The sequence below is a fragment of the Curcuma longa genome, chromosome 4, assembly GCF_044706935.1.
Source record: "Curcuma longa cultivar G26 ecotype Majalengka, Jawa Barat chromosome 4, ITB_CL_G26_1.1, whole genome shotgun sequence".
NCBI lineage: Eukaryota > Viridiplantae > Streptophyta > Magnoliopsida > Zingiberales > Zingiberaceae > Curcuma > Curcuma longa.
In genome coordinates, this window is record NC_133864.1 from 21,931,380 (window position 1) to 21,958,254 (window position 26,875).

General features: G+C 39.8%; 2 protein-coding genes across 2 annotated transcripts; one reads left to right on the forward strand and one right to left on the reverse strand.

The window, feature by feature from the left end:
- The first annotated feature begins 11,228 nt into the window (after positions 1-11,228).
- On the forward strand, positions 11,229-17,277 carry LOC141826815 (uncharacterized). The gene is made up of 6 exons (XM_074714118.1): positions 11,229-11,453; positions 11,558-12,506; positions 12,625-12,812; positions 15,688-15,724; positions 15,847-15,911; positions 16,564-17,277. Exons 1-6 carry the CDS (start codon positions 11,344-11,346, stop codon positions 17,039-17,041), a joined length of 1,827 nt encoding a protein of 608 aa, XP_074570219.1. The 5' UTR covers positions 11,229-11,343; the 3' UTR covers positions 17,042-17,277.
- Positions 17,278-17,350: 73 nt separating this feature from the next.
- Positions 17,351-20,792, reverse strand: LOC141827276 (receptor-like serine/threonine-protein kinase SD1-8). The gene is made up of 7 exons (XM_074714497.1): positions 19,493-20,792; positions 19,272-19,382; positions 19,060-19,193; positions 18,756-18,969; positions 18,386-18,623; positions 18,160-18,310; positions 17,351-18,081 (listed from the first exon to the last, which is right to left on the reverse strand). The coding sequence occupies exons 1-7, from the start codon at positions 20,790-20,792 to the stop codon at positions 17,785-17,787; spliced, it is 2,445 nt and encodes an 814-aa protein (XP_074570598.1). The 3' UTR covers positions 17,351-17,784.
- Positions 20,793-26,875: the final 6,083 nt, after the last annotated feature.

The following is a 26,875-nucleotide window of genomic DNA, read 5'->3' on the forward strand; positions in this document are numbered from 1 at the left end:
AAAAACAGACACAAACGCAATGATAAATCCAACGGAACCGTAACACTAGGCTCTGAATGCAATGAAAAATCCAACAAACACTAACCTAAATGAACCTAGGCTCTGATACCACCTAATTGTCACGTCCCCAGATGTAACGACCGCCCTTCTTACCCCTAAGGCGATCCATTACTTATACTTGCTAAAATTTACTATTAATATAAATTTTCTTGCTATGTGATAGTTGAGTAACACATGTTCTCAAATAAGTAACATAAAGTCTAACCATATAGAAATAATGGCCCAAACAATCATTACAATCGAAAAGCATGGAGAAGGGAGTAAAAATTCTAGTTACACTGGTCTCAGTCGACTGGCACACTTGTCTAGTCGACTGGCACACTGGTCCAGTCAACTAGCACACTGGTCCAGTCGACTGCTACCCGACCCATGACTTCTGTTCGAAGCCAGTCGACTGACTAGTCAAGTCAGTTGACTGTAAGTCGACGGAACGCCTTCTGTTCGCTCCCAGTCGACTGACCAGTTGACTGGTCGAGCTCCCAGTCGACTGAAATCTGTCTCAGTCGACTGGTGTTTCTGAAATCTGAATTTTCAGATTTCAGAAACGTGTCAAGTCCATTCTACTTCATACCAAAACTACAATAAATCTATAATTAAGCCTTACCACATGTATTAAATAATTCTAGATTATAAACATAGGTTTGCATGGCAATTAGGCATTCTTTAGCAACTTCTAAGTGTTAGTGAGAGCCCTAGAGCCAATCATTTGATGATTGTTGTATGGACTCATTGTATCATATTTCTATTTATAAAGGCATTATTTTGTGGTTATTATACTTACTTGTATTAGTGCCAAATAAACTAAGTATAATAGCGTCCTTGTGTAGTAGGTTCGTATCTATATCAATCGATTGGTTGAATCGATAGTGAGATGATATAGAGAACACTACACTAAACTATTCCTAGTCAAGTATTAACATTCAAGGACAATGTTAATGCATAGAGACTAGCATGTAGGTCAACATGATGACTTGATCTCACAAGTCATGGATATGAGATATCAAGTTGACACATGGGTATGCATTGGAGAATGTATATCGAATGACCCACCATGAGAAAGTATCATGGATCGTTATATGAGTGTCATATACTTTCTCATGTGGCTATTAGTATGACTATTAGTCCTTGGACCTGAAGTCACCATGGTTCCCAACATAAGGAGTTATATGCTTTGGTTTCGTCAAACGTCACCCGTAACTGGGTGGACTATAAAGGCGATTACTGGGTGTATAACGAATTATGTAGTGGGATGTGAGTGATGTAGATGGGATCTATCCCTCCTATATGACGGGAGCGATATCTTAGTTCTTGATAGAGTTAGACCACTAGAGTGCATGGCCATGCCCAAATGAGTCAACATGAGATGTTGAGCTCGTTTGATTAGAGTGAGTCTACTTGGAGTTCAAGACATAGATTGATTAGAGGATGACACGGTCTATGCCTCGGATTAATCAATCTAGATATCAAGGATAGAAGGACATGGTCACATATTGTGAGAGTCACAATTAGTAGTCACAAGGTGATGTTGGATCTCAACATTCTTGTAACTTGGGTAGTAGTGATGTGTTGCTAGATACCGCTCACTACTTATGCACCTAAATGAGTTTAGGGCATTGCCAACGTTACAAGAACCTATAGGGTCACACTCAAAGGGCAATTAGGTGGAAATTAGGTTCATATGATGAACCAAGAGGATTAGATTCATGTGATGAATCAAGTTGGGTTAGGTGTAATCCAAACTAGACTAGTGGAGTTGATTTGATCAACTTTGGGAGATTAGAAGTCAAGTTTGACTTGACTTGAGAAGGAAGAAATTATGGTCAAGTTTGACTTGACTTGGGGGTCAAGTTTGACTTGACTTTGTGCCATGTCATCATCCATGTTGACTTGACTTTATGCCATGTCATCATAGATGTTGACTTGACTCATGCCACCTCATGGTCAAGTCTTGACTTGACCACTTGACTTTATGTTGAGGTGGCATAAGTGATGGCCAATAGTGAGCCTCCACATCATCTTGGTTGCCACCTCATGGGAGGTTACAAATGAGTTTGTAACTCATGGGGGTTTATGGCATTTTAATGGGATTAATTGAGCTTTAAATGATGGTGGACCACTTAAGAGGGAGAAAAATGTTTTTTTTCATTTCACTTTTTCCATTCAACGTTGAAGTGCTTTCTCTCTCTCTTCTTCTTGTTTTTTTTCTTCTCCCTCTCCCTCTCCTCTTGCTAGCCAAAACCTCTAAGGTGCTAGCACACCTTTGGTTTTGGTTTTTCCACCAAATTGTCCGAGTGGATACGTGTAGAGGAGCTACACTTGAGCTCTCGAGATCCGGCATCATTTGGAAGAGCGGGATACGCGAAGGGCACGCATCGAGGGTAAAACCTTCTTATCTTGTAGATCTAGTGTAGATCTAGGTATTTTGAACATGTACAAGTTATTTTTGTAATTTTCGCACGGATCCGTTCGGAGGGTTTCGTGGTTTCCGCACGCAAAAAGCGGTTTTGCGGCACGAAAAACCCAACAGTGGTATCAGAGCCACGTGCGATTCTTGTACATGTTTTGTTTTGTATTTTTTTGTATTAGATGCAAAATTTACATATTTATAAGTTTCTGTGATTTTTTGAATTTTTATGATTTTATGGGAATTTTTCTCGTAGAGGAGAAGCAACAAGTGTTCGGACACTTGTAGGCTTCATCCATCGAGAAAAACTCTCCGGATCGGCAAGATCTCGCCCCGAAATTTTCGGGACAGCGTAGGAAGGTGCTTAAGATCGCATTAGGACACTCGTGAAGGTTATTTCGCGAGTAGGGGTGCTGCCCCTAAACCCCGCAAGGGGATATGTCTTGCGATTGCGCCCGAAAACGCGTAGCGGGTCCGCTCCGGAGATGCGTCTCGTAAAATTATAAAAATCTGTAGAAAAATTATGGAAATTTATGAAAAATACATAATTTAGAATTATGTATCAGATTGTGATAGTCATGGCCCAAAAACCCCAAAAAGTTTGGAAATGATTATGTTGTAATTCATAATACGGCCTGCGCGCCGTTTATTGTGTTGTGAGTGTTGTATGTGATACGCGACCTGCGAGTCGTGCCCTATCTTTTTATAATCTGATTGTAAATAGATTTAGACTCGAATGTAACTCGAGTTTCACTTTTGTAATGTACAATTGAGTCGGTGGAGAGTCCACTCGGAGACGGAGTTACGAGGAGGGAGACGGCAACACAAGGTGGTCACAAGGAGGCGCTTGGAGAAGTGGCTTGACTTAGGTTGACCATCCGATCTTCTCTTTGGCTAGAGAAGATCGTAGTAGGGCCATGACAAATCACAATTAAGTTTATTTATGTTTATGCCTTGTGTGTATTTGATGCATGCTAGTATAGGATAAATATAAATAAAGCCTTCGATGCGTATAAGATACAAATCGCCGATTAGATTAGATCAAATCGATCCAACTCGACGAATGCCTACCAAATTTTGATACCCATCACTACCTCGATCATATGATGTTGTTGAATCTGCCAAAGCAGAGCAACGCATATTATCTTGGTAGGGTGCGGAGGGACAACCTTGGTCCCGCCTATCAAAGTTTGGGTTAGAGTAACCTCAATTAGATTGAGTGTAACTAGTTACCTCAATTAGATTGAGTAAAACTATAGGCATTTTTCCATATGATTGGAAAGGTAGGACAAGACTACTTTTACACTAAGACTTGGGCGATTTAGCCAAAGCTAACTCAAGTCTTCTTGTAACGGTGAATCTTGGCCCTATAAACAAGAGTTGCATAGAGATGTAATCGGTAATTTGTTACCTACCGATCATACTATGTCTTGGGCGATTTAGCCAAAGCTAACTCAAGGCATAGTACGATGTGGGTCTTGTCCCACATGAATTATAGTTATTTAATGAAAAATCGAGTAGTGTGGTTAGACCACATCCATGACTCGATTCCATAAAATTTCTATAATTCAGTGGGAGCATCATTTAATTAAAGGCCTAATTAAATGATAGAGTAGAATATGATATTTACTTTCTGCATTTTATGTTGTAGATTACCATGTCAAACGCGAACAATCTCTCCCTGCGATCTGTCCTTGAGAAGGACAAGCTCAACGGAACGAACTTCCTGGACTGGTACAGGAATTTGAGGATAGTCCTCAAACAAGAGCGAAAGCTCTATGTTCTGGAGCAACCAATTCCTGAAGCACCTGCTGCTAATGCCCCTCGTGCTGAGAAAGATGCTCACAAGAAGCATCTAGATGATGCATTAGATGTATCATGCATCATGCTTGCCACCATGAGCTCTGAGCTTCAGAAGCAACATGAGAACATGGATGCATACGGTATGGTTGAGCACTTAAAGCAACTATACCAAGGGCAAGCAAGGCACGAGAGGTTCGAGGCTTCGAAGGCCCTTTTTGCTAGAGAGACTAGGGTTCCCACTGGGCCAAGAATTGGCCACTGACCTGATTCTACAATCCTTGCCAGAAGGATACAGTCAATTCGTCATGAACTATAACATGAACGAAATTGACAAGCCTTTGCCTGAGATGCTCAGCATGTTGAGAACTGCTGAAGCCAATCTCAAGAGGGCCAGTCGACTGATGCCATTAAATGCCAATGCTTGCCAATTTTCTGCAACAAAATCTCGCATTAAAGCGCATTAAATGCTTGCCAATTTGTCTGCAACGGTTCAAACCGCCGGTTAGCAGTCGGACTGACCCTTAACCTTCAAGACAAGGTTCACGGTTCACGGTTCGCGACGGTTCACGACGGTTCGAGATTATTATATTAAAATTTTAAAATGTATATAAAAGAAATATTGAAAAAAGAGAAAAAAGTCGATGTAGTTTAGTGGGTGGTGGATTCCTTTTCTCTCACGCGGGAGACTCTGGTTCGATCCTCACTAACGGCATAAAAGTATAATTTTAAAATAAATATATAAATAAATTTATTGAATAAGTTTACTAAAGATGTTATAGTATAGTGGCCTTTGTATCCATTTCTGGAACTCGGTTTGAAATTATGTATAAAAGTCATTGGGGGTACAGTGGTGAGTGTCTACATCTTTGCTCCGGTGAGAATTGTTCCCCATTGGCATATTAAAATTGAATTAAATAAATATAAATATAGTATATATATAATTATATTAATTTTATAAATAAAAGATGTTGTAGAACAGTGGTGAGATATGCGCTTGTGTCCCAGTTCCAAAGATGTCCTGGTTTTATCCCCAGCACGTGTTGAATTATAATTTAATTAAATAAAAATAAATATATTTTATATAAAAATATATTAAACAGAGACAACTAAATCATAAAAAATGATCAAATACTTGCTCAGCCGTTGAAAAAAATAATAAAATTAAAAAAAACCCAAAACCGGCGGTTTACCACCGAACCGTCGGTTAACCCGCTGAATCGGCGGTCTGCCGGTTCCAAAGAGCTTGAACCGTAACCGATCCGGCATCCTTCCGGTCCGGGTCAGGGCTGGACCCGGCTCGTGGTCGGGTCTAGTTGTGGCCGTGTGAGCCTTTATCCATGTAGTTTAATAGTTAATTACATGTATCGGCCTCTATGTTGATATGTACTTAGGAAAGTTGAATTGTTACAGGAGATGCTGTCGAATTTTTCGGACGGCCGTCTCTCGGGACATGATAATTTTATAGTATCAGAGCAGTTCGGTTCGTTGGACTTTACATGTATACGCTGGACGGGATAACGATTATCCCGGGGTCAATATTGAATCCGTGGGTTTGACTGCGAACGCCGGAAACAATCTTCTAAAACCTGTTAATTCAAAAGAATAACAAGAGATAGGAAAATAAACTGCATAGCCGAAAATATTATTAAATCAAAATTTCTTCTCCTAAAACATCAACTCATAAGATGTTTATATAGACTCAAACTCTAGAAAGATTCCTAATAAAAAGAAAAATTTCTTAACAAACTTTAAAAGAAAGATTCCTTATAAAAAAGAAATTTTTTTTAACAGACTCAATCCTAAAAATCCTAATTCAAAACTACTCTAAATACCAAAAACTTCAAAAATTACTAAAAATAAAAATTATCAAAATTAATAATAAAAATCTTCAAATCTTCCTGCATCATATAGTTTATCTGATACCAATTTTTGTTGTTGGGCCTTTATCCATGTAGTTTAGTAGTTAATTACATGTATTGTATTGTTATTTTGGCCGTGTAGGCCTCTATGTTAATATGTACTCAATAAATCTGAATCGTTACACGAGACGCGGCCGAATTTTTCGGATGGTTGTCTCTCGGAACGTTGACACCCTCCCATGCTCAATCCCTCAGTCATGGGATCATAAGAATACCAAACTTAAGAAAATTCTCCCGTTTCGATTGGGGAGAAAAGCTCGATCCCACAGTCATGAAGATATCAAGAATACCAAGAGCTTTAAGAAAATTGTTCTCACCCCAATTGGACAAAAAAGATCGATCTCGCGATCACGAGGATATTAAAAATACCAAGAGTTTTAAAAAAATCGATCCCGTCTCAATCGAGGAGAGAAGGTCGATCCCGTAGTCGTGAGGATATTAAAAACATCAAATCGAGCAATCTTGCCTTCATCTTCCTCTATGTGAATGACTTCAGGCTCATCTCTTACTTTGATATTTGTGTCAACTTCTTTGACAGATGGTTCAAACGCTAATTCAGAACTACTGATGTGCACGTTCCTCAAAGAGAATCGCCGGGAGAGATGAGAAGACCTGAAAAACACTCAAAAAGAGAGGGTTAGAATGGTGCCAGAGGGTCTCGGCAAGTCACTCCGATATCCAAGTTAGGGTTCGACGTGAGGAAGGAGTTTAAAGGACTTGAGAAAGTTAGGGTTTGTGTGTGCGTACCTGTACCCATGGATATGAGTTACCTTTTTATAGCAATTGATTTCTGAAATATTAATCATCTGTTTAGGAAATATTCTAAAATATCCGTTTCAATTTTTTAGGAATATTTCAAAATATTTGTTTAATAAATATTTCGAGATATTTTCCTTATTCTTTTAGTGAACCGATTTTAGGATTTCTTAATCTTAAAAATGAACCGGTCTTATGACTTTATCCTTGATGAGGTGTTATCACTCCGCCGTATCACAAGCCTCCCCCATTAGTCTAGTCAAAGGAGGCGCAGTCCGATTGACTGGACTGTGTTGAGTTGTTATCGGGATACCTTGATGAGGTGACATAAGGCAAAGTTGCGAGCTCGGGGCTTGGTGCTCCAGACCTGTCGTAAGGCAAAGTCGCGAGCTTGGGGCTCGGAGTTCCGACCTATCGTAAGGCAAAGTCATCGAGCTCGGGGCTTGGAGTTCTCGGACCTGTCGTAAGGCAAAGTCATCGAGCTCCGAGCTCGGAGTTCCAGCCTGTCGTAAGGCAAAGTCATCGAGCTCGGGGCTTGGAGTTCCGGCCTGTCGTAAGGCAAAGTCATCGAGCTCGGGGCTCAGAGTTCCAGCCTGTCGTAAGGCAAAGTCATCGAACTCGGGGCTCGGAGTTCCGGCCTGTCGTAAGACAAAGTCATCGAGCTCAGGGCTCGAAGTTCCGGTCCATCGTAAGCTCGGGGCTCGGAGTTCCGGCCTGTCGTAAGGCAAAGTCATCGAGCTCGGGGCTCAGAGTTCCGGCCTGTCGTAAGGCAAAGTCATCAATCTCGGGGCTCGGAGTTCCGACCTGTCGTAAGGCAAAGTCATCGAGCTCGGGCTCGGAGTTCCGACCTGTCGTAAGACAAAGTCATTGAACTCGGGGCTTGGAGTTTCGACCTGTTGTAAGGCAAAGTCATCGAGCTCATTCGTAAGGCAAAGTCATCGAGCTCGGGGCTCGAAGTTCCGACCTGTCGTAAGGCAAAGTCATCGAGTTCCGGCCTGTCGTAGTGCATGTTTAACTTATGTTTGTAAGTTAAATAAGGCCATTTATGGTCTTAAGCAGGCACTCGTGCTTGGTTTCAGGAGCTGCGCAGATTTCTTCTTCACCTTGGTTTTTCAAACTCTCAGTCTAATGTTTCCCTATTTATTTTACATCGTCAGTGGCACACCATATATTTTTTTGGTATATGTTGATGATTTGATTCTTACAAGAAGTCATGCGTCTCTCATTGATGACATTGTTAGCAACTCGTGTCATGATTTTTTGTTAAAGACTTGGGATGCCTATCATATTTTCTTGGTGTTGAGGTTCTTCTTTATTCTCGTGGGCTAATTCTATCTCAACAGTGTTATGCACTTGATCTTCTTACTCAGTTCAACATGCACAATTCAAAGCCTGTCCAAATGCCCCTTACCACCACTATTAAGTTATCTCTTTATGATGGCGCCGCTCCCACTAATGTCACTCGCTACAGGCAAGCTGTGGGCACTCTTTAATACTTGCTTGTTACTCGCCCAGACCTGGTTTTTGCTATTATTCGCCTCTCCCAATTCATGCATGTCCCTTTCAAACATCATTGGGGGTGCGATCAATCGTCTGTTTTGCTATCTCGTGGTACTATTGCATATGGTCTTCATATTCGCTCTGAGACGTCACTATCTCTTCATGACTTTATTGATGCTGATTGGGGTGGCAATCCTGATGATCATTGTTCCACCGAAGCGTATGTTATCTTCCTTGGCTCCAATCCAATCTCTTGGAGCTCCAAGAAACAAAAATTTATTACTCGGTCTTCTACGGAAGCTTAATATCGATCCATTGCATCGGGTGCTGCTAAAATTTCTTGGATTTGTTCTTTTCTTCGAGAATTGTGTGTTCCCATTTTGTCTATACCTGTTATCTATAGTGATAATATTGGAGCCACTTATCTCTGCGCTAATCCAATTTTTCACTCTCGTATGAAGCATATTGCCTTGGACTACCATTTTGTTCACTAACTTATCTAAGGTGCCAAGTTGTGTATTTCTCATATCTCATCAGGAGATCAACTTGCTAATGCTCTAACCAAGTTATTATCCAGTGCTCGCCTTCACAATTTGTTTTTTAGAGAAAAAAAATGATCGACGTTTCTCCATAACCTCCATCTTGAGATGATATATTGGACTAGATTTGATTAGATATAAATATATTTATGAATATTTAATTGATTTAATTATTATTTTTAGTTGATTTTATTTTATATAAATAATTATTTAAATTAAAAATTTATTTTTTTAGTTATCTAGCTTTGATGGACATGCATGTATATAATTTTGTTATCGTGATCAATAATATCTAAATTATTCTCAAAATTTCATACCACGAGCGTTATGTGACCAGCTATGCTGTCTGGAAACGACGTTTAGACTGCCGTCCCCGTTTCCGAAACGTTCGAAAACGTTTCCAGCCGTGGAAACTTACAAGAAACGGCCGATGGAGGCTGTAGCGGCGTCGGGGCTTGGTGAGAAGAGCAGACACGGCGTCGTCGGGGCCGTATGGTGGAGGAAAGGCGAGGAAGGGGAAAAAGAAGAGAAGAGGGGACGGCGCTTCCTGGGTTCGTGAGGGAAGGAGACGCGCGGCTCCTTCTCCTGGCAGCAGCAGGGGCCACGCGGTGGTGGCTACGATCTGCGGCTGAGCGCGATGGCAAGGCGGCAGAAGATGAGAGAGAGGAGAAGAGGTGAAGGTGGGGTTCGGCTTCGCGTTGGCAGCCCCTCCGGTCGGCGTCGACGGCGAGAAGCAGAGACAAAAGGGGCTGCGTCGGCGTCGACGGCGAGAAACAGAGACAAAAGGGGCTGCGGCGCAACGAAGAACAGAAGAAAAACGAAAATCGCAATTGGGAAACCGGGCATGTAGCTTCTTTAATAATCTTTCTTAATGGTTCCTAATGGATTTGGGTTTATACCATTAAGCCATTAATCCAAGAAATCTCATCCACTAACCAATTAAACCCATTAAACCTCCTAACACTAAATGAATTAGGATTTAATTGATTAAATCTCATCTACATTAAGTTTATTTAATTAATCCCTCTTAAATTAAAGTTAAGGCTATTTAATTTTAGGTCTTCGACACTATAGGTATTCGACGTTTCCAAAAATCGGAAACTTCAACTATTGCCATTTCCCGTTTCCGTTTCCGCGTTTCAGCATATGTGACCAGTCCAACGTGGGCTCGCCTTGCGTGGCCCTGCGCGAGCAGGCGTACATGGCTGCCGCACGCGGCTGAGAGCCACGGGCAACCCTGCACGATCACCTAGCGCGGCTGCCGAGCCATAGACGGCCTTGCCTTGCATGATTGCCTAGTGTGGCCGTGAACCACAAGTAGCCGTGCGCGGTCACCTTGCACGACCTTAAGCCACGGGCAACTTCACTTGCAGACACGACCAACTTGGCACGTAGCCATCGTGCAACTTTGTCAGCTTTTTTTTTTTTTTTCTTTCCATCCTTTCTCATGTTTCTCTTCTATTCCCTCTTCCATCCTTATATCTCTCTTCCTCTCTTTTTCTTTTCTTTCCTCTTCCTTTTCTCAGTAGTTTTTTTTGCCTACCTTTAATTTTTTTTTTTCTTTTTCAATTAGCACTCCTAATAAATAGAGTCTTAATTTCTGATCTTTTTTTTACTAAGTGATTGAAAATTTTATCAAGTATATTAAAAAAATATTTCAAGAGTTAAAAGCTATTTAGTTTTAACATTATTAAAAAACTATTTATATACTATATTATTTTTAACTCACAGCGTTGTTAGTTAAAATAGTTTTCAAAGTTTATAAAGTGTTTTTCGTTCTTGTTTGACAATTTTCAAGACTCAAATGACATAAAATGAAAAAAAGAAATGAAAAGTCTTTGTTCATTTTGAGAAATCATTTATATATTCAATAAGTAAAATTTATTTATTAAAAAAATAAATTTTAAATATAGAGAGGATCCCAGTTTTGTTTTAGGAATTATTTATTAAAAAGTTTTCTAAAAAAATACAAAATAAACTGGAAATATAATTCTACGGTTGCGGCAAAATTCAATTGTCGTCACAATAATTTAATTAATTGTTTAAAATAGACACGCATAAATCAGAAATATATAATAATATATATTTTAAAAAAAATAGATATTTGGGTAAATAAAAGGCCCAAATAAAAGGCCCATTGGAAGCCAACAAGGGTAATGATGAGTGATAACCAATTCGCTGCCTCCGTGTCCGTCTTCCGCTTCCATTACCGTCGAGATCTCTGCGGTTCTTGTGATCGTTTCGCTTTCTTCTTGATTCTTTTCTATATAAGGAGTTCTAAGCCACAGAGAACCAAAGGCGAAGGAGAAGGAGAAGGAGAAGGAGAAGGAGAAGGAGGAGAAGAGCGTGGGAGGAAGAGAAGATGTCGAAGAAGAAGGCTTCTATGACCATGACGCTTAAGGATTTCCATGGCGGTTCCATCCCTTCCCAACTCGTCCTCCCCTCCGCGCCAGGCAGCAACATCAACAACGCGTACAAATTTTCCTTGTTCCTATTACGTACGATTCTTGGGTTTTCAGAGTCGATTCGAAGGGGAAAACTGAATCTTTCTTCCTTTTCATTCTCCTCTTGTGCAGCTCCGCCAGACCGAACGATCGACCTGGCGCTTGGGGCATCGGTGCACCCTCCGGCGCTGGCAGGCCCGACCTTCAAAGTCACCACTTTCTACGACCCCGTCCTGGATCCGCGGGCGCCGGTTCCGCCTCTTCCCGCGCCCTCGACGAACGGCCCGCTGTGTTCCTCTCACACCCGCCCCACATCGGCATGCACTTTGATGAGGATGAAAGGAAGCCCTTCGACGCCTCCTCCGCTCCCCGCCGCACCGCCGCTCCTGATGATACCCTCCAATCCCCTGCCCCGCTCAGATCTGAACTCAAGCACCCTATCTTGAGCCCGATAGTTCCCTCCCCTGTCGTTGCCCCCGTTCCTGCCCCTGGTCCTGTTTCTCGCTCTCCTCCTCCCTCCAGCCACGTGGGCTCTGCTTGGGGTCCGAGGAAGGAAGTCGGGAGTGATCCGCCGCCTTCTTTACCGACTCAGCCTGTATGGTCGGCATCGAGGTTCGCACAGGCGAGCGCAGTTGAGAAGGTATCATCGGGCAGATGGCACTTAAAGTCCCCAGAGGTGGAGACCATTAGACCCCATGAAAGAGAAGAATTGGAAAGGAGATTCGGTGAGACAGTGCGAACTGAGGATGGCATCGATCGCGATCTAGAGAGGGAGAATCCAAAATCAGCTTCATCGGCGGTGGCCTATGCAGAAGTCAAGGAAAGGACTTTACCAGGTTCTTATCCGGTTAGGGCACAGAATCAGCATCGGGCAAGATCTCCAGTGTACCCTGAGGTGAACGAGAAACAAACTGTAGGTTACTTGATTGAAGGTGTTCGACCAGCTTCCAGTGATGGGATGTTCAGTAGGTCAAAAGTACATGAGGAGGAGGTGCTAGAGCGTCCAAAGTTAAAGCTCCTCCCACGAAGAAAGCCACTGGAATCTTTAGATATTCAAATTAGGGATTTTGATGACAAGCAGGTATAGATGGCATCTATCCTTTTTCCCCCACTATGAACAATCTTCTTGTTGCTGGTAAATTTTCTACGCATCTGAAGTCCTATATATAATATGTGATTTTTATTTGGCACTTGTGTAGGCATATCAGGTATCCATGAACTCCGTGCAAGTTCAGAATGTTCATGAAATGCATGGCAATTCGAATTTGCCAAAACCAGGGTCGGCAGGAACAGATGAAGGAAATCGAGCAATTGAACGCCCCAGATTGAATTTGAAGCCTCGTTCACATCCTATTGAGCAGCCTGAAGGAAATGGTAACAAGGAGAGGTTGGGATCTCATTTTATGCTGAACTTGTGATCTTATTATCTCACATTGTTACAGGACTGAACCTTTTAGTAGCTTTTTATTTGAGTCCTTTGCTTTCCTGCTGATTAACCCTGGGTATTTCTCAACAGCCTTGATTGTCTTGTCTTTCTATTTGAATTTTGTTTAAACTAACTTATGAAACTGTCATGTTGGTCGAAGTCCTAAATTGCATATCCAAAACATAGATGGATGTCACACTGTGGATGATTTATTTCAGCTGCTAGTTCACTTTTTAGATCATGTAAATTGATTGCTTTGTTTAATATGGATGGAAAACTGAAAACACTTTGAGGGTTTCAGTATGAAGGTTTTTATATGATGCAATTATTTGGTTTCTAGATAAAAAGAAATTGTGAGTACCAACATTTGGCATTGACTAGATGGATTTTATTGGTCATTGAATTCTATGCAAAACAATTTCTCTAGTAATATCCAGATTTATAAATGATCACCTAACTTTACCATAAACACCTTTAAGATCTATTGATGAACTTTTTGACATAATTTCATTTTTCTCATCTAGGCTTGAGACCCACATGAGTGGTGTTGATTTATATATAATAATAGTAAGGAGTTAATTAGCATAATGCTATTCTCTAGTTACACTTTGTAAAACCATAGATATTTGCCTTCTCTATTTAGGATCAAACCAAGCCTCAATTGTCGTTACTCTATAACTTAGTGATGGTGAAGAAGTGTTTCTCATGTATTATTTTATTCATCCAGCCATGTTTCAGTTAGGGTTAATCTTGTCATCTTCGTACTAGTTTATAATTATTTTATCATTCCTTCAGCTCTTTAATGCTTTTGATATTATAATTTGTACCTCAACTCTACCATGTGGTCTTGTTTCTGTGTTCCTGTCTAGGTACATGATATCTCATTCCATTCTGAAGTCATGCTAGGAATTTGTCATTATGACCCTACATTTCTACACTTTCATAAAGTTATTTGGAGTGATTCCTTTTACTGAATTTAAATGCCAAGGACCAACAAATATTAGTGAACATTAAGGCACCATGTTTTTGTTTGTTATATCCCTCTCCAGTTGAATGGTTTGAGTGACCTGATCTGGTCTAGATATTTCTCCTCCTACCCAGGGTCTTGGAATTGCTCCTCTGGCAATTCCCCTCTGGCAATTCCAAGAGAAAATAAATTCTCTTTTCATAGAAATGACAAAGATCTAAAAATTTGATTCTTATACTTGGATTGCAGTAGAAAGGAATAGTTTCTTTTCTTAGGATTGAACCACATGTTTCAAACATGATGATTTTCCATTGAAATATTTAACAATCAAGAAACAAATTTGTCACCCGAAGAAAATGACCCATTAATGTACTTTGGATTAAAAAAATTACCCTGATAGTTCCTCTTCTCTGTTAAGATCGTAGAAACAAACCAAAAAAGTATTCCAAAATGATTAATTTTTAAAAATCTTTCTGATAGGGAGGTTATGTTTTGGTAGGAATTGGTATTGCTCTAAAGTTAGGATACTTCAAATAGTTGTGACAAACATGGCTTAATGGTGATATTAGTATTTCTCAAAAGTTCCAACAACTTCCTTGGTTTTGATGTAATCATAAATTTAGAATTTTTTGTTCCATAACCTGTCAAATACCAAACAAATGGTTTATCTAGAAGAATGATCTTCGATTCCAATTCTATGTTTCTTTTTGGTTGCTTTCTTTTGGTAGTGCTCCCTTATTGTCCTATTGAACCTAGTCTGTTCTATTAGTTTTTTCATGATGCGGTTTTTTATGCTGATTACAGAGATTCATTTTGTTCACTAATATATTGCTCTACATTCAATATTGTCGTAATTTAGGAGAAAGACAAATCTGCTCATACACTGAATTTTTTAGAAAGCCAAATCTGCCCATACCTATTGCAGAACCAAAGAGTAAATCCTAGAGACATAAAATACTAAGAAATTAGTTTATATAAATGTTATTAGTACTTTATTGGTTCAAATGAATTATATTTCAAGTCTAATGTACTAACAAATTTCGGAGAAAGGAGGTCATTGGATAGCAGATCGACTCTTGCATAAGCACATATACCAAAATAAAAACAAGAAGAAAACCAGCAATTTCATCTGATTTGACCTAAGCTAAGATCTAAATCGAATGGATAGAGAATTGTTTAAAAGGGATCACAAATGATTAATAGATCACAAATCATTATGAGGTAATAAAACAGTGTCTAGCAATTGGCAGTTGTCCACACCTTGTCTGTTTTAACTCTTTGAATAACCCTTTGAACACCAGTCATCAAGTTACAATCACACAAGCACACGAAAACGCTCACACTATTTTGCAAAAGAGACTAAACTAACTAATCCCATCTTTATCATTCTCTTAGGTAAATGGTTTATCAATTCAAACCATTATTGCATAATGCCTGCATTTCAACAATAACCATGCTATCTAATCTTGTGCATCTTAGATCATCCAATGATTTGATGCTGAAGGTGGTAGGAGAAGGAATGAGAAATGGACATTTTGGAGGGAGAGGAGGAACAGGAACACTACATTCGCTCATAAAATTTTAAAATCTTAAAAGGAAATATAAGGACAATATCTTATTTCCTAGGTTCCACAAGTGGCTGTTTTACAGTAAGGTATAAATGTATGCCTTATTTCATTTTGACATTCTTAATCCACTGTTGCTATCGCTTGATGCTGAGTGGAATGATTGTTCATCTGTTAATTCATAATAATGCCTCCTGCTTTTCTCATTTTACATGAACACATTGTTATTACACTTTAGAATCTATCCTAGAATCATTGATGATATTAACTGATTTTGAACCATGATATTTTTGCTTTACTGTAGGAAAAATGTTTTTGGCGGAGCACGACCACGAGAACTTGTAAGTTTCTTCATTTATCTACTTATGGAACTTTTCTTAGTCCCGATACAGGATAGGCTCCTTGTTTCTGTTACTTCCAAAACTTTCTTTTAGGTATGTGACTTGTAATCATAATTTTGCAGGTTTTGAAGGAGCGTGGCATAGATATTGCAGCTAATGAGGTTGACATGATCAGATCACCCAACAGGTAGTGGCTGTCTGTATAATGAACTTCATCTTGTTGCTTGTTTCATTTATTATATTTATTGAAAGATTAATGACTGTTTGTTTATATTGAAGAGGTATTTCATTGTCAATAGTATTAAAACGTATTACTTCTAAAGATTCATTTACACTCTTTAGTTTATAGGACACTTTTTAGTTTATAAGACTTAAAACATTACTACACATAAACAATAGTATTCCTGTAGAAGGCAATTTTGTTACTGTTTTCCAACCTATTGCTGCTTTTATAAACTCACAACTCCTGTAACTTGGATCTCAAATATCCTTATAGAGTTGTGGTTCAGCAAGATCAAGAAATTAAGACTAGTTCTATTTTCTAGAGTCACAATTCAAATGTCTGTACATTTAATAGTTTTTTATCTGACAATATTAGACAAGACTCCCAAAACGCTTTTAACATCGATAAAAATGAAAGTGATGCAACACTATAAATTGGTGGCATGGATTGACTTGCTTACAGAGTAAATTAACTTTAGAAAACTTATACGTTACTTCTTTGAAGAGAGACATTAATTTTAGACTAATTTTTCTAAAGACATAATTTGTTTTAACAATGGAGTTTGTTAGGCACCTTTGAAAGCATATTTATCTTGTATTTTTCTCACTTCTGCAAGGGCCAAGAATGACCTTCCTAAAATTGATTCCAAGATGGAGCCCAATTCATCGATCCAACTTGGAGAAAGAGCTGATAGGCTGTCAGTTGGGCAAAGGACTGTAAAGGATCTGGACAACAGAGGCTATCACCCAGATAATGAGAGAGTTGATGTGCAAAGCTCTTCATGGAGAAATGATAACAGGAAGAATACTAGAGACATTGACAGATCACTCGCACAACCTCGTGCAGATGTTGACAATTGGCGTAAGCCTGTTGAGGATCCAAAGCCTGAAGTTCCAGCACCTCGATTCAGCAAAGGTGCCTCTGCATTGGAGCTTGCTCAAGCATTCTCAAGGTCCGTTTCTGAGGCAAGGCCAGAAAACAAGATTAGTACCCAGAGGAACATTTCTGGTCAGAATCAACTTCCTTTTTCCCGCCTCGCTGGTAGCAAGGAGCTCTACTCAGGAACAACACATCGGCAGATTAATGGCTACTGATCTATTGTTCGGTGCAAACTAGCAAATGAATAGTTACTTCCATTGAAACAGATTTGATCCAGTCTACCGTGGTCTCCGTCAGCATCCAGTTCTATTTACCTCTTTTCTATATCTACAGCGATCAGATGGTGGCATGATGCAGTATGATGTATTCCCCTGGCAAACATTATTTTAAAACTTGATCCGAAATGAAGTGACGAGTAAAGAAGTCATGCTACTGGATTTTTGTTTTGTTTTGTTTTTGCCTATTTTTATCTTCTTTTTTTTTGGAATCCTTTTGGATTGAGATCTTTCGTAGGATTAACCAATGCAAAGAGACTATTTGCATCGAGGTGAACTTTCACTCTTTCTTGGGATTGGAATACATGTTGTCTGGTGCTTGAAAGCAGTCATATAGGAAATGATCTTCTGGTTCTGGTTCTGCTGCTTTTACTTAATGTTTCAGAAATGCAAATCTCCAGGAATCTAAGTCCACTCATGGATAATAAGAACATCTACTAATAAAGCATTTGCATCAGGTTCCTACCAATCCAGCCAAAATATTCTCCTGAGCAGATTGATATTCTGTATCTGGACAACAGCAACATCAGCCATGCAACAGGCACAAAGTTGCATTGATCTTGAAAAATCTCATTTCACTACAAAATATTTGAAGCACGAGAAACATTTCAGAATGCCTCCTAATTACAAGTTTGGGAAAATTATGAAAGAACAATGGTTGTGTAATCATACTTTTTGATTTGCTAACGAGGCTCCAAAATTGTGATAGTTACATTGTTTTCATGGTCCTCCTGGTCTGTTTTGGTTTTCAACTCATCTCTTGAAAAAGAAAATGCTGGTTGTTTTGGTTGAGGTAGTTGTGCACTATCATTACTTAGCATTAGTAGTATTGACGATAGTGTTGGTCTATCTTCAGGACGTTCTTCCACACATAAGAGTCCTATATTTATGCACTTCAATACTTCAGCCATGGAAAATGAATGGCCAATTGCTTCATCGACTAAATCCAAGACTTTACCTTCTTTCCATAGGCTCCATATCTACGAACAATTTGTATTAGAAGGATAAGAAAAATTATTTGATATTAGTCTTTTGTGTGTGTGTATATATATACTTACATGATCAATAAGATTTAGATGTTCCCTTGAATTGTAAACTCCATTATTCCTTTTGCTAGTTATGATTTCAAGAATTAATACTCCAAAACTATACACATCAGATTTAATTGAAAATACTCCATTGACAACATACTCAGGAGACATATATCCACTGCACGTAAAATAAATAATAATTAGTTATAATTTTGGAAGGTAAATTATAACAATCAAATTAACATGTACTTACTATGTTCCGATGACCCTTTTTGTTCTTCCAGCAAGTTCATCTCCTCCAAATACTTTTGCCATTCCAAAGTCGGATATTTTTGGGTTCATATCTTTATCAAGAAGAATATTACTTGCTTTGAGATCTCTATGTATTATTCTGAATCTAGAATCATGGTGAAGGTAGAGAAGACCACGAGCAATTCCAAGAATAATATTGTAACGCTTTTTCCAATCTAAAATTCCATATTTATTTTTAGCTGCATCAAAATACAAACCAATGAAGACTTATCATTTACTTGTCACTTCATTCTTTAATTGATTATTTTAAATCTTTCATATTTGGCTCGAAGGATATAGAATTTTCAAGAGTGCAAAGGAGGGGGTCTTACCAAATAGTAAACTATATAAGCTTCCATTAGGCATGTATTCATAGATCAGCATTCTTTCGTCTCCTTCAATGCAATAGCCAAGAAGTTGAACAAGACTTCGGTGTTGCAACTTGGCGATTAACTTTACCTCGTTCTCAAATTCATCAATCCCTTGCTCTGACGTCTTGGATAGCCTCTTCACAGCTATTTCCTTTTCTCCATCTTTCAGGATACCCTGAATGCAACGCAACGCCGCAAGATGAACGTCTTTTTCCCCTATACAAGTTTCAAATGCCTGTAGCGAAGTTTGTTAAGCTTATCATACCTTATACACCGGCCCAAATCCACCCTCACCAAGCTTATTCTCATCCGAGAAGTTCCCAGTTGCATCTACAATCGTGCTTAAATAGAACAATGGTGGATTCAAGTCGTCCTTCATCTCTTCCTTAATCAAGCGCTCTACCAGAAAATGAAACATCACCTGAAATGTAATGCCATACGAACAGAAATACAAGTGTCTGCATGCATGCTACTTACTTTTCCTCCTCATTTTGAAAATGCAGCGAGCAATAGAAGCTACAACAAGCGTCGCAGCGAACGATGCGGCTACAGTCACGCCTATATAAAGTTTACTGGAATGGCTTGATCCTAGTAAAAAGAGTAGCAGTATATATTTGTCATCAGAACTACTCATCTGTGCTAACTCAAAGCATATCTGAATTGTCCGGCAAGGATCTGCGTATCTGTGAATCACTCACCGGCATCCAGGTCGGCGGCCGCAAGCTTGACATAGAGGTCCTGCCCTACTTCGCCGGAATAAGCCTTGATATCAGTGAGCTCGGTGGTCCACAATATGCATCCGCTGCCACTCCCGCTGATGTTGGCCTGAGCATACCCTGTGCAGGAGCAATTCCTCGAACACATGGCTCTGCAGTCGTCGAGACTCTGCATCCTACGGTCGACCGTCGATCTCGACGTGTCCGGCAGTTTGACGCTGCTCTGCTTCACGAACCCATCGGTGGCGCAATCCAACTCCGTCCTCCTCAAGCAGCCATCCGACGCAGCCCTCAGCTCCCAGTTCCTCGGATTCGCCGGGTAGAACCCGTGGAGACACGCGCAGCTCGGCACCTGCTCAGGGTAGCAAATGCCGTAGGCGCCGCACGCCGCCACGCCGTCGCACTGGTCCCTGGGCGCGAACGTGCGCACGGTCCACTCATTCCTTCCCTCGATCCACACCAGACTCTGTATCTGGCCGGCGGTCTGGTTGATCACCATTCTTGCTCTCGTCGATGGATCGCGCAGGCGGGCAATGCCGTAGACTTCGTCCGAGGTCTCCACGAAGTCCAAGTAGAAGAGGTCCTCGGCATCCATCTCCGGGGCGCCAGTGTACCTCCGGCCGGTCCACGGGCCTGACCGCCACACCGACCGCATCCCCTCGCCCCAGATGAACACCTGGCGGTCTCCGTTCAAGTCGACGCCGAAGGAGAAGTTGTTCGGCGCCGGGTCGCAGGGGCTCGCCCACGACGTCAGCTGCCGGTTCAGCCTGCTCGTTAAGTTCCACCCCAACTTCATCCCCGGCAGCAACGTGTCCGTCGGGAAATCGAAGCTCTGCCACCTCCAGAAGCTGCTGGTTTCGTCGCCGACGACGAAGTTCCCGTCGTAGAGAAGCTGCGCGACCGGGTTACCAACGACCATCCACGAAGTCGATGAGGACCAGAGGATGGTTGAGTCGTCGGCGGCGTTGGTTACGAGTAACGTTCCGTTGGGTGTGAGGGAGAGGCGACCGGAGCGGTCTCTTAGCGGGCGCCGGCGGTTGGCGACCCACACCACGGTCTGGACGGAGATGTTGTGGAACCATATACCGAGGTAGCGGTTGCCGGAGCAGACGGGGCTGAAGAAGCCCAGCTCGAACATGCCGCCGGGTGATATCAGGCTGGCTCCGTCGGCGTCGAGGAGGGGGTGGGAAGGGATTAAGGTGTTGCCGGCAACAGAAAGGGTAAAGAGGTTGGCGGCCATCAAAAGGTTGACGAAGAACAGGGTGTTAATCGCCCCTGACATCGTCGATCCACGTTCTGCTTGACACTTCAATTTAGGTATCAACTGGAATTCTGCTCTGCAATCGTGTTTCAGAGCCACGAGTCTTACATGATTTTTGAAGGAAGAAGTAAGGGACTAAGAAATTTAAGGACATCGTCGATCGTCTTGAAAAAGAAGACTTATGAAGTAAATAGGATTTTTTTATATTGAATTTCTTGTTGCTATAACTTTCACTTGTGTTACAACCTCACATCTTTATTCATATTTATAGGATTTTGGATGACATAAAAATAATAAGACATTAATGTATGAATTCATGAAATGAAAAGGTGCAATAAATTCACAGGAAGATAAAGGTGCTTTAAATAAAATTGACTTTGACTTCTGATAACTTTGGAAACAGAGACATTTGAAATCAACTTGTAATTTAATTTTTAGGATTTAATTTAATTCAACCATTTAAATAATTCCGGCACATTGACTAATTTGACACATGTTTGAATGATCATGATGGCGGCTTAACCATGCCCGCAGGGCATTGGTGAGTTGGTTACGACGCAGCAGACTTACAAAGAGGACAAGAGTTCGCACTAGTCATAATGAGAAAAAAAGAACCAACTGCATCGTTCTCGATTTACCTTTTCACAAATGATCGTGGGACCGATCGGGGCCGCTAAGGTGACGGATCCACTTTTTTTTTAGAAGATGATGGCGGCTTAACATGCTTCCGTACACAATACAATACGATTTTAGGTCCGCCAACACAAATAGACATTTAAAATTCACAATTCAACTGTCATAAATTTATAATTTTTTTAAATGAGTAATAAATTTTAAAACGCTGACTATTAAATTGGATCGTTATCTGTATTTTCTTAATTTACTCACATGGTTAAAAACTTTTGGTAGAGTCAAATCAGTCACATCAAAAATCAATCGATCTGAAAAATTAGATATTTGATGTCAATCAAAAAATTTGATGGCGGCTTAACAAAGATGTCTATTTTTGCAATTTATTAAAGTAGAAGAATGGCTACACAGAATAATGCAGGAAGACAAATGCATTTACGTCCTCGCGAGACAAATTCTCCTCTGATATTGGATTGATTGAGAAGGTTGAACCAACTCCTTTTACATTCAATTTTGAATTGTCCTCTGAATAATTCAAGGATGATGAATGTTCTTCAGAGACATCATAGGAGAAAAAATGATGCACAAATTGTTCAAATTAAAACAATAGAAATTGACAAAATCTGCTTTTGTTTTTTAAAAAATTATACGGTGCCCATGCCCCTCTGTCGCTGGCCGTGATAGCCCCTTCTGCTCTGCGCTGCAACGTTGCTGCCAACACCCATGACGCTACCTGCCGATCACTTGTCGCTCGCCCGCGTGGAGAAGACTAGCGATTCCCCTTCCCCTTCTCTTGCTCGCCACCATTGCTGTCGATTGACTCTCCGCTGCACAAACGCCGCCTTCAGCCGCGTCCCCTCTCCCTCAGTATCTCCTGTTCCTCTTTTCTAATTTTTTGCCCTATCCTAGCCGTTGTTAATTGCTATCTGTCCACAGCCGTGAGCCCTGAGTTCGTGTGTCAATTGGTAAACTTGCTGCCTGTTTCAATCGGCCGCTAACAACAAGAAATCATTGTTGCCTTTAGGTGCCACTAACAGCAACCCTAGCTCGTAGAAGGTATACTCTTGTTAATCGATTTGTTAATCAGGATGGTTATTGAAATTGGTAATGGGATGAAGGTATTAAGAATGACAAATATTATGAGGACGCGAGATCAAAAATGATTATTTGATTTAGAGTTGTAAATAATATTTAGATTTTTATGTTATTATTCTTACTGGGAATATTGGGTAATATTTTAATTATTTAAGTATTTTAATATTATGTATAGATATTGGTTAGAGTGGAGCATACTGATCTGCTAACACTCGGAGTTTGATAGACACAAATGTGGGTATTTTCTATCCTTGACTCTATAATTTTCCCCATGCATGAATAAATAAAAATTAAATAGATTTATATTTATATGTGTTATAATTATTTTCAAAAGGGAATTAAAATGATTCTTAAAATATGAAAATCGGGTTAAAATGATTAAATCACTAAAGAATAAAGAATTGATTTTATTTCCTGTTCACACATGGGGTTTATCTGGGGTAATTAAAATGAGAAAGAGTGTTTTTTCAAAATTTAAATAGATACTCTGATTTACTCTGCCTGTTGATATATGTCATTACATTGCTTGATCTATTATATTTCTTATTGTTGATATTTAGCCTTTTGATACTTAGCCTTTACATGTAATTCTTATGGTGATACATAAATAAATGAATAAGATGTAATTTGAATTGAGTTGGTCGTTTAGACCAAATTAAGAAGATACATACTGAGAATGTAATAATTATGATAATTGATAAAAAAAAAAGATATAACGTGAAATGAGATAAAAGAAAATGATAAATATTAAAAGGTGTTAACTATGAGCCTAATTTTATATCAGAGTTTTACCAGAGTACTGGACCGTACACTTGAGTAGTGGTGGTGTGATGTAGCCCTTGGTCCAGAGCACTTGACCGCCCACATATTATTGTGGTAGAGCAGAGGCCGCGGTTAGTATTTATTCTGTCTTCCACCGATGAGGGTTGTTAGCCTGTACGTTAGATAACGTATGCGACGATATATTCTGAGGAGGCTGATAGCCTATAGATATATGAGATATGATTACACTCTGATGATATTGGCTCCTGTTGTGTACTTTTTAATTAATTATATAAATGTTGATACTGTTTATAACATTTGACTATATTGAGATTATAATAGTGATGATATAACTTGCTTAAATAACAAGGATTGATAATATTTGTGATGATAGATAATAGTAATATTACTTGATTTCAAGTAATAATAAATGAAGTGATATAGATATAGATATATATATATATATATATATATATATATATATATATATATATATATATATATATATATATATATATATATATATATATATAGGAATGATATCCTGCGCGATGAGTTTACGCGACTCCGTGCGCGACAACCGACGTGGCGGAGGTTTCACTGTTCATCTTCCACCGTGGCCGAAACGAAGTAAAATCCTACAAAATCCCGCCTCTCCCAAATCGCGCGGTCAAAATCAAAATCGCGTGGTCGAATCGCGCGACGATTCTGATATCCCAAAATCAGCCTCCTCTACTCCACGCCATTGGAAATCAGCCCCGCTCCTGCCAGACGGCATGCTAGGAGAGGGAGGTTTTGATTCGGTCTTCAAGGGTTGGATTGATGAAATACATTTGTAGCAGCCAAGCTCTCGCCAATCGCGTCGGTCGTCGCTGCGTTCAGGCCCGAGGTTAGGTTTTGCCTCCTCCATCACTTCCGCCGCGAGAGATCATCGAAGTACACCGCCTTCGAAGACCTCGATGGTGGTGGCTCCACGTTGGTGCTTCTGAAGGTACGACTCTCAGCCTTCTCATGGAGGAACATCAACCTGACAAAGCTGGAGGGGATCAACTCATCATCGCCGAGCTCGCGAGGATCTTAGGGTTGTACACTGTCGACGCCAAGATCTACGACCTCCATTAACAACCGTGATATTCTCAATAATACCTTCCTACTCCAGATAATCATATCATTGTATTTGTTGTTAGACTTTATATTCCTTTCTTTCTTACTTTTTGGGTTGAAAATTGCAGATGCTACCTCTATTAATCCCAGGTTGAACCTAAACCAACTCACAATTAGTGGCAATGTCGAAAATATAAGAACTGCAACTAACAGTGCTTATCATCCCCATCTCAATCAAAATAGAAATCAGTGCCTACAATCCTACTTATATCTCTTCTTCCATTTTTAATCATGGAACTTGCTTCTATTCGTCAATTCTGCAGAAGTTTATGTATGAGCAAGAAAATGTCTGTTTGATTTCACCGTTACGAAGTTCTCCCTGTTAACGTTGTTGCTTGTAATCGATCGGAGGGATGATCCAGTTACACCCCTACTGAACCAATGAACATATCAAGTAAGATTTCAGTTTAAATATGCTGAATTGGTTGATTGAAAGATTGTAAATGGCCACTATTTCTTTCTTATGCTACAGTTAGGAAAATGTTTGAGTTGGGCAAGTAGATCGATTTTAAGTAATTTTGAATTGTATATTTCCTTATCCTTCTAGCTGATCAATTACTAGCTACCATTGTCTTTTTCAGACTTGTTATTTTTTCCCCTTTGCTGAAAATTGCTGCAGCTTGTTTGCGGTTATGATTTGGCTGGGACTTTCGCTTGCAAACATGGAGGAGAACCAGCCATTGCAACTAACTCGATGTAACGACCCACCCTCCTTACTACTCTTTAAGGGTGGCGCTACTTAATTACTAACTTTACTTACTAATGTTAGTTATGTTAAGTATGGCAGTACTGAAAGTTTTCAAGGTGTGAATAAAATCCAAACATGCAACTAAGTAGTAGCTAAAGCATATCAGTACAAAAGCATGCTATCAATCATCATGAATTTCTTCTATAAAAGAACTAACATACATGACAACTGTTATTAAAAGAATTCCCAGAAGGATTAAATTCTAGCATTACCGAGAGCATTTCAGTAATATTAGAATAAAGCAAATAATCTATCTACTATATCCTAGTAACAAGAAATAACATGTACAGCCTCTAGATTCTTCTAACAATTCAAAGCAGAAGAAAGAATAAATTAACATCCATTTAAATTCTTAGCAAGGTCCTCGAAGCTTCCATTCTCAACATCACACACCCATCATCTCCTTGTCGCCTTCCTTCATATAAGCTTTCCTTTTCCTTTATCTGCAGTAGGAGGAAATGCAACTATAAGCCAATGCTTAGTAAGCGCTATCTAACTCACAAAAACACATAAATGCATATATATATGAGAATAAAACCGCATGCTCAAAGAATATAGCAATTAAACTAAATCTTGCATTTCTCAAAGGAACAAACAGTTCTAACTTGCTAAACTCGAAAATAAAGAAGCTAAACTTGCTGAATTGAACTTCAATGATACTTGCTTCGTTAGTTCAAATACGTATAGTTTAATACTTCAAAATAATAATAATCTTCTCTTGGGCCCAGGCTTAGTACCAAAGCGCGCTCCCTAATAGAAACTGAGGTAGCTAGCCACCAGTCCTACGAGGGTAAAGACCTTGGTCTTACCAGGGCCAAGACCTCGGAATTGGTCACCTGGATTTATTTAACGACAACCTCGGAAGTCGGGTACTAGCCTCTTAAAATAAAATACTTATTATCTTTTTAATACTTCTAATATAAAATACCTCGGCATTTCTTCGAGTACTTGGCGTGCTGCGGATCCAAATTCTAGAACTTGGGATCCTACAAAGACCTTGGTCTTGCTTTGTTTACAGCTACTCATAACCCTCTAACAGGATTTAATAAGACACTCACAACATTCTACTCATGTGAGTTTAAAACAATTTAAGCCTATCCAGCTGAAAATTAAAAGCTACAAATTCATGATTTAGAGCAACTGAACTAGAATTAGCTACAATGCATGCTAAAAATCCGGAAACAAATACGAAGCTATGCATACTCATTGATATTGTTTTCATGCTTCTACTAACTCTTAAAATTTTTAAGCATATAATCTTTGTGTTTACACTACAACATCATGCAAGCATATATATATAAATAGTAGCAGAGAAAACAAATATGCACTGTAAGAAAAAGATTCGGCCATGCCAAACTCACATGCTAAGTTACTGGCTTCTCATGCTAGATAAGATAGCAAGGAAAATCAAACCAAAATGCTATCTAACAGGGGCTGATCTTGCTTAGAGAAGAGAAACCTTACAACATGCTTCCGAAATTCAAAGAAGGAAAACGAAATCACGGAATTACTCCTACTGCAGGTGAGTAGCAACTTACCTTGCGTTCTTGGACTTACAGTCGATGGAGACGACCTCTATGGTTTCAGAAAGGTTGCTGCTTCGGTGATCCCTTAACGTCTGGGTGTTCCCCTCGACGAGGAGATCACAAAACTGTGTCGATCCCTCGGAAACAGCCCTCAGCCGGCAGTCGGAGGAGAACCCTAG

Coding starts and splice junctions, on each gene's coding strand:
- LOC141827276 (XM_074714497.1), bottom strand. CDS start 20,792: ATGTCAGGGGCGATTAACACCCTGTTCTTCGTCAACCTTTTGATGGCC. Junction 19,383..19,492: donor GGCCGCCGACCTGGATGCCG/GTGAGTGATTCA, acceptor TCTTTTTACTAG/GATCAAGCCATTCCAGTAAA. Junction 18,311..18,385: donor AAAAGGGTCATCGGAACATA/GTAAGTACATGT, acceptor TTTTACGTGCAG/TGGATATATGTCTCCTGAGT.
- LOC141826815 (XM_074714118.1), top strand. CDS start 11,344: ATGTCGAAGAAGAAGGCTTCTATGACCATGACGCTTAAGGATTTCCAT. Junction 15,725..15,846: donor GAGCACGACCACGAGAACTT/GTAAGTTTCTTC, acceptor ATAATTTTGCAG/GTTTTGAAGGAGCGTGGCAT. Junction 15,912..16,563: donor ATGATCAGATCACCCAACAG/GTAGTGGCTGTC, acceptor CACTTCTGCAAG/GGCCAAGAATGACCTTCCTA.